Here is a 13,626-nt window from a genome sequence, read left to right on the forward strand (position 1 = left end):
TTTTTTATAGTTTGTTAATACACGTTAGGGAACCGTTCACTTTGGTACTTCTGCATGCAGGAGAGGCAGTGTTAATGAGGAGACTATGAAGTGTCGTTCTGAAATTAACACTCTGGCAGAGAATTTAAACACATGCACACACTTCCACTCGCTCTCAACATGCCTCCGAACACACACCGTCCAGACTAAATTGTCAACAAAAGTGTTGTCAGGCAGACCTATGTAAATTTGAAGTGTAATCTATATGAGAATCATCATGAAATTCAATTGCCAGGCAGTGTTGAAGGTATTCTGCGTCTTTTTTTTGACGATTCCTCTGAGAATAAAATGCATGATGAGGTGCAAGCATGAAACGGGAGAGTATTTTGACAGTTTTGTCTGAAAATTTAGATGTGATAACACAAGGTTTCTCACTGTCGGTTTTCTTTAAACAGCCCGAGAGGCTTTGCTCCTCACATTTCTGCTTTTATCGTGTTGCACCAAATTCTTTTTCTTGGCTATTTGGGACACACATTCAGTTGAAAATTTGACTTTTAAGGGGATGAGGTTCAGCGGGGCCCGGTTATTTGGACTTGTCCATCAAAAGGTGATTGCAATTCGTTGTCGAGCGAACACCTTTTCCTCGGGCATGAAATGTGTGTGTTTCTCATTAAAAGAATGTCCAGCTCTGCACAAAGGAATTGTTATGTTTGGGCAACATCTGTGTCTTAAAAGGCCAAGGGGAAAAGGCCAGAGAAAATATAGGACAAACATTAAATCATAAGTACAACAATTTTTCCTTGGTAATTGAACGTGGGCACTACTTTTCCCACAGAATTGTGGTGCATCTGTGTATGTGCGAGCGTAAGGAGAGAGAAAATCGCTATGTGAAGACTGTTGCTTTCAATTCGTTCTTCCTCTTGTCTGGCTTCCTCTACAGCTTTGGAAGAACATAAAAAAATAAAAATGTAAAAAATTTTTTCAAACTTTATTAATAAAAGAAGAAAAAAAAACATTAGTGAAGTAAACAACAAAGGCTCGTCATATCCATAAGATATGAAGCATTACATCCCTTTGAGATAAAAAACACATTTAAATTGGAGGTAACACTTTATAATAAGGTTTCATTTGTTAACATTAGTTTACTACATTAGTTTTCATTTTTCATTAAAAATTTTAACTTGTTGACATTAATGCACTATGAACTAACAAACAAAAAAAGAACACCTGTATTTTTATTAACTAAATGCTTTAAAAACTATATTGTTCATTTTTAGTTCGTGTTAGCTAATGTTAACGTATGAGAGCTTCTTCTAAAGTGTTACCAAGTAGGGAAAGGTCAGTTTCTCTCGCGGTAATATCTGCTCATCTTAATCAAAAACTTTTATGGCTTTAGTAACACCATAAACAACTCATCTAAGCGAATTATCTTGTGCTCATTGTCGTTTGCCATATGCTACTGTGTATATAAAGGTGTTGCTTATTTGTTTTACAGGGGCAAAGAATGACAAATTCCCTCATAAATCATCCCTCTGTAAATAAATAATACCTGACGTGAGTTATATATGTAATGTGGTTTGTTAAACTGGACACACGAATACAGCATGTGTGCAGTACAGATCATTCAATGCTCACACAATGCTTGAGGTTCTCTGAAATACTGCAACATTCATACCATGAATTAAAAACATGAATTATTCAATTTCATGTTCAAGCCAATACAAGTCTGTGCTTTTTTTTAATTAAGTAATGAGGATGAGATAAATGTCTCAGGAGACCGAGATAAATGTATAATATTGGTTTGAACTCCAAAGTCAAACTGATTTGAATTCAGAAGAAGAGAAAAGAGGCAGGGTAACATTTGTGGTGGTCTTCAGTCAGTTTTGGTCTTGTCTGATTCCAGAGTGCCTAGAAAAAGAAACAACGTTTTTTAATGTTGATTATGTGGATATTATTAGGTGTGCATCAATATAGATGTTTTGGCTGATATTGATAACCGTCAATTTTATGACCTGAAATGATATGATGGATATTTTAGCAATATTACAAGAGAGCTGTTTTATTGATTCAGCTGCAAGTAATTGCAAATGTGATATTTCCTTTATGCACCCTTCTTTAAACAATAATTTAATATTGAGTAATTGACATTTTAGACACTATATGGCCTTTTATTTTATTTATTGTTGTGGCGTCAAAGCAGGATCTAACCAAAAGTAACTTTTATATAAGTCCATGAGTAATACTACGGCAGGCATGTAAAAACAGTGTATTGTGTGAACTGCAATTTGCTTTCAGAGTCATAATCATCATGAAAACCATGTGGATTTCAATTGTCCCTTTATAAATTAAATGATAACGCTTTACAATAAGGTTCAGTTAATGCATTAGGTACAATAATGTTCTAAAAAAAGATGTTGAAATGTTATTTAGCAAGGTCGCATTAATTTGGTCCATTTATAATGTAATAATAATAAGAAATGTTTAATGAGCACCCAAAGGATCATGTGACACAGCTTTGCCATCACAGAAAAAAAAAACATTTGATAAAATAGGAAACATTTTAAATTAATTGAGATTAATACATGCTGTTTGTGACACCAAATGCATTAGCTAACTATCGAAAAAAAATGCAACTTTATTATAAAGAGTTGCCATTAAATTATCAAATTAAATGATCATTTATAAGTATGTGGTTCTTGCTTGCCACTTCAACATAATTTGTCAGATGTTGATCATTTACAAATATATTGTGCATCCTGAAATATTAGTATTTTCTTAAACAGTTTCTTTAGTATTTTTCTTAAATATTTTCACATTATTTTTTGGATACTGCATTGACATATTCAAGATCTGTGATCTCTTGGCAACTGATTGTGCATTTCAGCAAGCTGTTCGAACCGTGAGTCAGAGTGAAGAACAGCACAAAGCATTAGTGACGGAAGTGTTCATGGTTAGTTTAGCTGGAGGGGCTGTCGGAGATTACGGTACTGCTGCTTTGGACATAAGAGGGAGATCTTGTACTGAGGATGAAGGGACATAGATCAGCTCCATGGGAGAGAGCCTGAGGTGTGTGTGTGTGTGTGTGTGCGCGCGCTGCTTCGGTGATTTGCAGGTCAGTGTCAAACAGGTGGGAGGAAGAGAAGCCTTCGCCGTCTGCTGCTCTCAGACTGCTCACGGGCTCCGTTCCCATCTGCTGCGCACTGCCTTTGGTGGCACTACACCCACGATGCACTGCTCCCAGTCTATAGCACTAACAGGTGGAGGAGTGTGCGTGGGTGCATTAGGAAGCTAAGCGGAATGTATATGTACCCGAGGGGAAATGTGTAATGTCTCTAGCCGCTATCCCGGCATGGGTTGGGGAGCGAAAATTTGTAGCTAGACATGATAAACATACAACTCACACATGTAGCCAGTCAATGGTGGATAATACGCAAAATCAGAAAAACAGTCATTCCAAACCTGTATGACGTTCTTTTTTCTGTAGAACACAAAAGGATGGTGTTTACACTGCTCCTTTCCATGCAAAAGTGAGCAAGGAAAAACACCGTAACACACTATAGAATAATCTATTTGGATTGTAAGGTTTTTATCCAAGTTTTCTAAAAGCATACAATAAATTTATGATGTAAAAACATTTGCATATTCAAATTTGGTATGCTGTGAGTCACTGATCGGCTGATATTAGAGATTGCTTGTAAATTATTGTTAATGGTTGATATTGGATTTGTAATTGTTAATACTCATTCCCTTATTTTTACCTTTATTTACCATCATCTAACAATCACTAAAAGTAAAAAAAAAAAAAAAAAATTAAATCTTAAAAAAAAAAAAAAATGAAATGATGTCCAGGTAAGTTTAACTTAGAAGATCCAAAAAGAACATAAAGGGATTGCTTAATTCGTAAGTTTGATTTTCGATTTTTATACATTTTGGTTCCCTTTTAATGGAGGGACAGAAACCTCTCATTAAAAATCTCTTAATTTGTGTTTTGAAGATTAACCAAAGATTTATGGGTTTGGAATGACATTAAGGTGACTAAATCAAAATTATGAATGAAATGACATTTTCATTTTTGGGTGACCTATCCCTTTAATAAGGCCTTTAGCAATCTTAAAATAAATAGCTTTTTTCCTACTCTACATCATAAGTTGTGAAACCGAAATTCACTTGTAACATTTTAAATGATTGATTTTATTTGTAAGTCTTTTATTAATTAGCTTATTTAATTAGACAAAACTATATAGAATTTTAATATCAGCCATTTATTAATATTGGCAATATCAGCCAGATATTAATATTGTTTGTTCCTCACAGTAAAGCCTTCATAGGGCTTGGAATATAGTGCCGTTATATGGACTACTTTTATGGTGTTTTTCTTTGCTCCAAGAAGTAAGTCTGACATGAGGGTGACAGAATAATGACAGAATTTTCATTTTTGGGTGTACTATCCCTTTAAGAAGATATTTTGAAAAATCTTGGTAACCAGTTTTGGGTCCCATCGACTTCCATAGTATTTTCTCTGCATAAGTCTGTTTAGTTACCTACATTCTTCAAAATACCTTCTATTGTGTTCCACAGAAGAAAGAAATTCATAAAGGCTTGGAACGTCGTGAGGGGGAGTAAATGATGACAGAATTTTCATTTTTGGCTGAACTATCCCTTTAACTTACTCTTTGAGGAATCCCAGATGTAGTTGTTCAGGATTTCTCCCAAGAGGTAGTAGACACTGATCAGAGCCGTGAGGCAGACGAAGAAGAGAATTCTGGCCATGGGCCCGATGTGCTCCAGCAAGGGATAAACCCACACCCCCGTCATGCTGTGCACCCAGCACATCCTATGAGAGCGAGACAGAGAAAATCTGTTACCTCTGCACCCGTGATCTGTCTAATATGTTTGTCCTCCTGTCTGCTAAATCCAGTGCTTGAAAGGCTGTAGAAGCAGTCACCGCACTGTCAATGTGTCTACCATTCATGTCTGTGAATGCTAGACACTACTCTTTTTGTTACAATGCGGCGCTGCTTCAATTCTTTTTTGCTGGAGCAATTTTAATGCAGTCACATGGTTATAATCTACGGTCTAACAGCCCGTTTATGTAATGGATTGTGCCTGTTTAATCTACTCCCGCACTCATAACCTTAGCTTTAATATTTGATGAATATTAAAGAAGGCCCATCTACCTACTTTTCAAATGGCTTGTTTTCTCAGCCTCGTGAGTGTCCTGTGAAATGGTGTGTATAAAAGCTGTCTCTGGAAAGTAATCCTCATGTAAAGCTGCCTATGGATTTAACAACTGCAGGCAAGTCTTATTCCCTGACTAAATAAAATGCAATGCCTAATCAGCTTAATTTAGGGAAGGGAAATAAGACTGAGAGGTGTGGTTGTCTTTACACTTGTTTAACAGAATTTTTGCGAATGTGTTATTTTCTAGACAAAAATTATTATTATTATTATTGAGAAATTATTCATATTTACTTTTATTTATTCTTAATTATGTATTAATTATTATATTTATTACGGCATCAACTAATATTACATTTATTAATAAATAAACGATTAAACTATTAATAAATAACTAAATAAAAAATAATTATTGTTGTTGTTTTTTAACTACACCAGAACATGATGTAACAGTATCTAAATAGTTTAAAAATCCTGGTTTGTTTGATTTTATTACATTTTTTCGTTAGCTTGCAAATAAATAAATATTATTATTACCAACAATTAATAATGAATTCTTCGTATTATTAATTAATTATTATAACACCATATATTTAATAATAACTAAAATAATAATAATAGTAATGATTGTTCTTGTTGCTGCTGGTTTAAACTACACCAGAATGTCTAACAGGGTCACAGGTTTAGCCTAAAGCTAGTTGACCAAATGTTGGCTTGTAGTTATTGATAAACTTGTATCTTTTATAAAGGGACAAGTCAAAGTCTCTGTTTTAAGTGGGGATACAGACGCCTTTTGCTGGGTTCATTTCACGTTAGGTGATAGTTTACATGGGATTTGTGCCTCTAATGCTTTTACAATGTAATGGGAGCCCAACGTTTACCCTATTCGTGGAAAGTGCCAGAATTCAAGCAAATTAATTACTATGCAGAAAGACATAAGGGAATGATTTGGAGGTCAGGAAGATCAGGTGACCAGATGGAATCTTTCTTTTGACTGACAATGCCTAATCAGCTTAATTTAGGGAAGGGAAATAAGACTGAGAGGTGTGTGCTGATAATCTTATACTTGAGATTATCAAGTATAATCAAGGCCCCCCCCCCATCAAGCTGTGCTTGTCAACCTCAGGAGGTCAAACTAAATTTTATACGAGCTGTTTTATTTTCTATTTATTTTATATGAGGTTTGCAGTTTTCCAGGGCTGTTGCCAGTTTGAGACTAATTGGATCTAAATAGTTTGAAAACCGTTATTTGTGTAAATATGTTGTTTTCTAAAAAAATGTTATTAATAATTATTATTATTAATATCAGTTATTATTATATTTATTGTTATTATTGTTGTTGTTGCAATTAATAATGAATTCTTCGTATTATTAATTAATTATTATAACACCATATATTTAATAATAACTAAAATAATAATAATAGTAATGATTGTTCTTGTTGCTGCTGGTTTAAACTACACCAGAATGTCTAACAGGGTCACAGGTTTAGCCTAAAGCTAGTTGACCAAATGTTGGCTTGTAGTTATTGATAAACTTGTATCTTTTATAAAGGGACAAGTCAAAGTCTCTGTTTTAAGTGGGGATACAGACGCCTTTTGCTGGGTTCATTTCACGTTAGGTGATAGTTTACATGGGATTTGTGCCTCTAATGCTTTTACAATGTAATGGGAGCCCAACGTTTACCCTATTCGTGGAAAGTGCCAGAATTCAAGCAAATTAATTACTATGCAGAAAGACATAAGGGAATGATTTGGAGGTCAGGAAGATCAGGTGACCAGATGGAATCTTTCTTTTGACTGACACTGTGCTAGAACAATGCAAAGCCAGTTTCTTTCTTTCCTTTGTAAATGAGCCCAGTGTGATATTAAAAATGACTGTGCTGAAAAGAGACATTTACCATACAACATATCCCACAGCAAACATGCACACCGCGAAGAGTCCACAGGTCCTGCTGGGATATCGATGGTGTGTTGTTCTCATCTCAATTATGATAAAAGGAAGAACTGTTGTGTGCTGAAAAGGACAGAAATATATCACAGTTAGCTTTACAAATGACTCTAAAGCATAAAAAGATTGCCGCATTGTTGCCAAATTTCAATTGGCATGTTAGACGAGGCTTCTCCTGCCATGTGAGTGACGAGAATGGGTGAGCTCTCATTATTATAACCATTAATACCATTATGCAAGCCAATACAAACACTTCAGGTCATGGATAGTAATATAAAGTTAGTTTATTGGGTTTTTTTTAATGTAGAGCTGAACATCTGTTTCATTTTTATAAGGCCGCTACCATGTGCATTGTGCATGAGAAAATATTTAGGCTGAGGTTTGTTAAAAGTTGCAATGAACGATGACATAATGCACATTAAGTCAGTATTAAAGGCGAATAATTTTAAAACCGACATTCATTGTGTACTTAAAGTCATTGTTTGCTCACCTTCATGCCGTTTCAAGCCTGTATGACTTTCTTCTTCTGTAGAACTCGAAAGAAGATATTTTGAAGAATGTTGGCAACCAAACAGTTTTGCTTCACATGGACTTCCATTTTTGACCACATAATGGAAGTCTATGGAAGCCCGTTTTTACTTCAGAATAAAAAAAATAATAACATTTTTTTTTCTTGCAATTCGTTTATTTCTCACAATTCTGGCTTTTTTGGCAATTCTGAGAAACAAACTCAGAATTGAGAGATGTGAATTCAAGCTTTTTTTCTCTCGCAATTCTGAATTGATATCTTGAATTTCTGAGAATTCTAAGAAAAACTATTCAGAACTGCAGGTGAGAAGTGTGAACTGTGAGACTCCGAATTGCAAGAAAAAAAGTTGTGAGATAAAAAGTTGTACCCTTTTTTATTTTTCTATACTGTGTTGGAAACACACTGTTTGGTACCATATAATGGAAGTCAATGGGAACGAAAATTGTTTGGTTACCAACGTTCTTCAAAATAGCTTCTTTTGTGTCCCACAGAAGAAACAAAGTCATATAGCTTTAGAACTACATAAGGGTGAGTAACCGGTGACAAGATTTAAAAAAATGTTTGCGTAAAATCCCACGGGCTCCTTCCATTGTATGTTCACTTCTTCTGTTTGTCACCAGGTGGCACCCTTCTTACATAGAGACAGTCAAAACTCTCTCGTCCCTTGCAGATCTTGCCTCATTTGACCCCACGTCTGTGGTGGAAATGGCATCCAAAGGAAGACTTATGAGCCTTACCGAAATGACATGACATGTTGATATTCTGATATGCCTTTAACATGCCAGCACAGCTCTTACTGAACCCCCTTTTGCAACACGTAATCATATTTCCACACTAAATAAAAAACAGACCACATTTACTGGGCTTTCCCTAGATATGAGCGTGCCAGCCCACTTAAAGCTCGGATGCTGGGTGTTTAAGTCCGTCTCATCAGATCGGCAGGTCTGAACTTGTCTTTGACAAGTGTGAGGATGAGATGTACAGTCAGTGAGAGAGCAGCTATTTGTTTGTCATTCTGTGACTGTACCCATGATGTGCTAGATACCAGTTATGAGTCACGTTACTGCTAACCAAACAGATACTGTAATGCTCAAGAACAGCGGCCAATGTCAATCAAAAGTCATATAGGAAGGTTAATCAGCTCTGATTCACTGTGACCCAGTTTTCAGTAGTTGGTGTTTTCACCAGTGTTGTTAAGGTTTTAAACGCCTCACTGTAAAAATCAAGGCTGTGTGATGCATTGAGATGTTTTTGAGTCTTAATTAATTGTTCCCAGTAACACAACTTAGTGTATCCGAGTCGAATTTGCTTGTTTACTAAATGGAAAATGTCCCATATATAGCCAATACATCCGTGTCAGTGTCAGTGGTACTGTATTTTCGAAACGATTCTTCTATCACTTCCTCCTTGTAAATTTGTTTGGCGCCTGTCACTGTTATTGAGGTTTGTGTGTAAAGCATTGTGGGCTATGTGCATTCAACTGAAACTTTTGCACGTAATGCCTTTGCTTTGCAATATGTTCTCTTCAGAGGTTCCTCAACTGTAAGTTGCTTCGGATAAAAGCATCTGCCAAATGGATAAATGTAAATGTAAATACTGCAGAACTGTTTGTCATTTGTAAGAATGAAATGGAAACATGCTTTGTAAAGTAATAAGTTCTAAAACAACAAATAGACACATAATAATAACAGGACATGCTAAGGACAATAATTAAGACTTATATGTATATATATGTAAAGACAGATACACACACACACACTACTGTTCAAAAATGTATACTTTATTGATCATTTTGATATGTATATGTAAAGACAGAGATATATATATATATATATACATACATATATACACTCAAAAATGTATACTTTATTGATCATTTTTTTTTAGCAAGGATGTATTAAATTATTAAATTCACCAAAATGTACTTTTAAATTGTTACAAAACATTCCTATTTCAAGAAATCCATATAGAAATATAGAAAATAGAAATCCATAGCTGCAATGTGCCTAAGTACTCATCCAGACAGACATCTTTTCCTGTTTTCTCAGCACCATGAGTGAAGAGTTTTTTTCAAGACTTGTTAAAAATGTCGAGATAAAAATGGTTTTAAAAACGTGTCGCGAGACCCCTGCATTCTGTTTCCCATCTAGCTATTTGTGAACGCAAGAACGCGTCCTGTGTGAATGAGCATGCTCCTGACTCATTCTGTGCTGTCTGCTCTCAGTACGTGTGGTTTGGCACACTGTCTACGCTGACTGCAGGCTGCAAAAACATTAGGGTGGTAAATGAAGCATTTATTGTACTGCTAATTTCTTTGTTTTTGTTGGTTATTAATATAAATCAATTATTATTATGATTACTTTATTAGGATTAATCATCTAAATTAATGTTAATTTAATTTTACATTCAAAGTTGAAATATGTAGTATAAAATGTGATTTCTTTGGGGGGTTTTTTAAACGGTGAACTGATGTTGGATACTCTGTCTAATCCTTTGTGTGTTCTCTGTTCTTCTTGTGTGTGCATGTGCACATCTTTCTTCACCATAATGATTTTTCCCTAATCGTTCAGTGCCCTCAAATATTTACAAAACATGTTTGCGACAAGTTTGAGAGATTCAGAAAACCTTTTCATCTCTTCCCAGAAGTAAGTCAGGGAGTCAAAGTTGGCACTTGGATAATAGACGGTTATTCTGTTCATTACGGTGATTACGGTCTAATTGCTATAATGCCAAACCTCTGCAGAAAAAACAAAGAACGTATGCTTCTAGAGGTGTGGAGATGTGTCTCAGCACGCAAGTAGCGCTGAAGTATTTTCCAAGGAGCTCGCTCACCCACACACATTCCATCTAACAAATCACAGTGAGGGGTAATCATTAATGCCCCGCTATCGAAACCCCTCGTGATCTGCTGAAATGACTCTCAACCTCTCCAGACTGATCTTGAGAGACTTGTGGCTGTACTAGAGCACTTGTGCAGAAACTAGCGTGGGTTTTGAAGCTGCATACCAATAAGGGAATTTTAACAAGCAAAAAAACATTTATATTAAAAAAGAAGGACACAAATTGAGGCCTAATTTAGCCATTTGTTTGGCAAGTTCTTTATAAAATTCACCCTAATGGCTGGTGCTTTTCAAAATATGTTCACCAGCTCACCAAGTTTGAATTTATTTGATACAAATATAGTAAAAACAGCAATATAGTGAAATATTAAAATGTAAAAGAACAGAATATATTTCATATATTTATCTGTGATATATATTTTCAGCAGCCATTACTCCAGTCTTCAATGTCACATGATACTTCAGAAATAATTCTGAGATAATGATTTGGTGGAACATTTCTTCATTTCTTAACAGTTGTGTAGCTTCATATTTTTGTGGAAACCTTGACACATTTTGTCTTTGAGGAACAGAAAGTTCAAATGAATGAACTATCACTTTTGATTGGTTTCATTCGTCCTTGCTGAATAAAAGAATAAAAGTATTATATATATATATATATATACACACAGACACGCACACATATATGCATCTACACAACATATATAACAAATCTGTAAATATTAAAAATCTGTTTTTACTGATGAAATTATTAGTATATGTATTAGTTATATTTACTATTATATATCTACTGTTACAAACATCTAAATAATGTGAAAGTACAGTTCTGTGCTGGATCAATTATTTTCATTAAATAACATCACTAATTAGTGGTAATTTTAAACGCTTTTAGGAACAACACTACTCACAAAAATACATTTCTGTATATACTCAATTATAAAAGTAGATTATGTGCATTGAATGAACAGGTGATATTTTACTTTTATTCTGTACTATATTAAAATGTAAATGTCATTGACCCTACACGACCTCCGATACAAACCACACAACTATTGCTTCACTTTATTAGTTCTGTCTGTTTGACTATCTCCATCATAAAATGTCTCTCACACTCTCTTTCACAGACATAGCACAGGCTCGCATCTGGGAATAGAGTTGGACTTGACCCCAGGACCCTCTCTTCACATACGTAGTGTCCGTTTCATTGGTAATGATAATAATCATAACCTCACGTGCAATTACGAGTTGTGGTTATGGATGCACAGATATCAGAATAGACCAAATTTGGGAAAAGTGAGACTAAGAGAGATTGTATCTGTGGGTGCAAAAAGCCAAAGCAACAAGAACAGTCCTCTGCTTGGTGATCACACTTAATTCATTGTGATCAGTGATAAGCTATACTTTAATGCTCACTGACACTTATAGTTATTTCATGATATGGAGAACTCTAGAGGAATAGGCTCATTGGCAGAACCTTTGCCCAAACATTCCAGCTCCTGGAGTCGGTTAAGCAGTGCTGTTTCTTGTTTTTGTCTTCTGACAGTGGTGAGACAGCGTATGTAAGGATTTCACAGCTGCGTCCCAGTTGGGATTCAACCCAACACTCTGTGGTCAAAGTGTCAAGGCTTCAGCTACTGCCACATTAGAGTTTGGCTGCAGTCTGCCACTCTATACTCGAACCAAGGACATAGATTGTCATTAAGGGAATAAAAATATATCATGGTGCAGCAATCTGATAATAGAAATCAATGCATCCATTACGGAAATTTAATAATCAATTATAATGACTATAATAAAACCCCATGTGTTACAGATGCCATCTCAGATTACTTAGTTCCTGAGTTTGGATTTCTGCATCATTCATAATTGCCTGCATCCATTTGTTGTAGTTTTCTTTTTCAATTGTGATTTATTTAAATATTTATTAATGTGTATTCTAGAATATTTGGATAGTATATTTAGAAATTTACTTAAAAGGGACATTAATGTATAGTTGTTAATTCTATGGTGTTATTTTGCTTTATGTTGATTTTTATTGAATCAACATACATATATTTCTTCAAAAATTACAAGATTTTTAAATGTTTTTGATGTTTTTAAAAGAAGTTTATTAAGCTCATCACCACATTTTTGATCAAAATACAGTAAAAACTGTAATATTGCCAAATATTGTTACAATTATTTTCTGTTTTTTTTCTATTGTAATATATTCTAAAATGTAATCTATGAATCTGAATTTCCAGCAGCCATTACTCAAGTCTTCAATGTCACATGATCCTTCAGAAATCATTCTTATATTCTGATTTGGTGCTTCAGAAACATTTTGGTAACACTTTATTAAAGGCTTTATGTATAATGCATTATAAAGGGTATAATGCATAATTATTCATAATGTGCATTGTAATACATTATATCTTGTTTTAAATAATTAATTATAACCAAATTTAAAATGCATAGTGTAACAGTTTTATAATTATTAAAAAATAATTCAATAATTAACAATTATTTGTTATTGTTATAATTAACAATTATTAATGCTGAATAACATTTGTGCCACTTATTATTTTTGTGGAAGCTGTGATACAATTTTTCAGGATTCTTTGAAAAATAGAAAGGTAAAAATGAAAACCCCTACAACATTCATTTCAAAAATAAATATTGTCTTTACTATCACTTTTGGTCATTTTAATAAGCCCTTTCTAAATAAAAGTATTCATTTCTTTTTTTTTTTCTTCTTTTTTAATTATTTTGTTCCTAAACTTCTGAACAGTAACATACATTTTTGTTGTATTATTTTGTCTGTCTGCAGCATGAATTCTCTCTCTACTTACATTTATGTGTTCAGCAGCAAATGTTTGAAAATAATTACTTTATTATTTTTCCAAAATAGTCAAATATGTTTATTTGAATCTTATTTGGCATATAGAATCAGACTAAATAACGATGTATAAGGCAAATTAAATCAGTTTCAGAACAAATATTTACACTTCTTTTTGTCATTACTAGTCATTGCAGGGGTCATTGCTAAAAAATAAAGCATATAGAATTTAGAAAATATGCCACAACAAAAAGGCCAACAAAAGTGTTCTTCTTGGAAATCGATAGTGATTATTATCTGTGCAAAGAAAGCAGAGTTGCTCTTTTTGAAAA

General features: G+C 34.2%; 1 protein-coding gene across 1 annotated transcript in view; it reads right to left on the bottom strand.

Moving 5' to 3' along the window:
* Window positions 1-1,209: 1,209 nt before the first annotated feature.
* Window positions 1,210-13,626, bottom strand: part of LOC107689442 (androgen-induced gene 1 protein-like) — a 36,972-nt gene continuing 24,555 nt past the window's right edge. The window contains 3 exon segments of the mRNA XM_016487419.1: window positions 1,210-1,887; window positions 4,650-4,813; window positions 7,058-7,173. Of these exon segments, the coding sequence (XP_016342905.1) occupies window positions 1,853-1,887; window positions 4,650-4,813; window positions 7,058-7,173 (315 nt within the window). The 3' untranslated portion in view covers window positions 1,210-1,852.

The sequence above is a fragment of the Sinocyclocheilus anshuiensis genome, unplaced genomic scaffold, assembly GCF_001515605.1.
Source record: "Sinocyclocheilus anshuiensis isolate Anshui unplaced genomic scaffold, SAMN03320099.WGS_v1.1 scaffold1480, whole genome shotgun sequence".
In the NCBI taxonomy this organism is placed as follows: Eukaryota; Metazoa; Chordata; class Actinopteri; order Cypriniformes; family Cyprinidae; genus Sinocyclocheilus; species Sinocyclocheilus anshuiensis.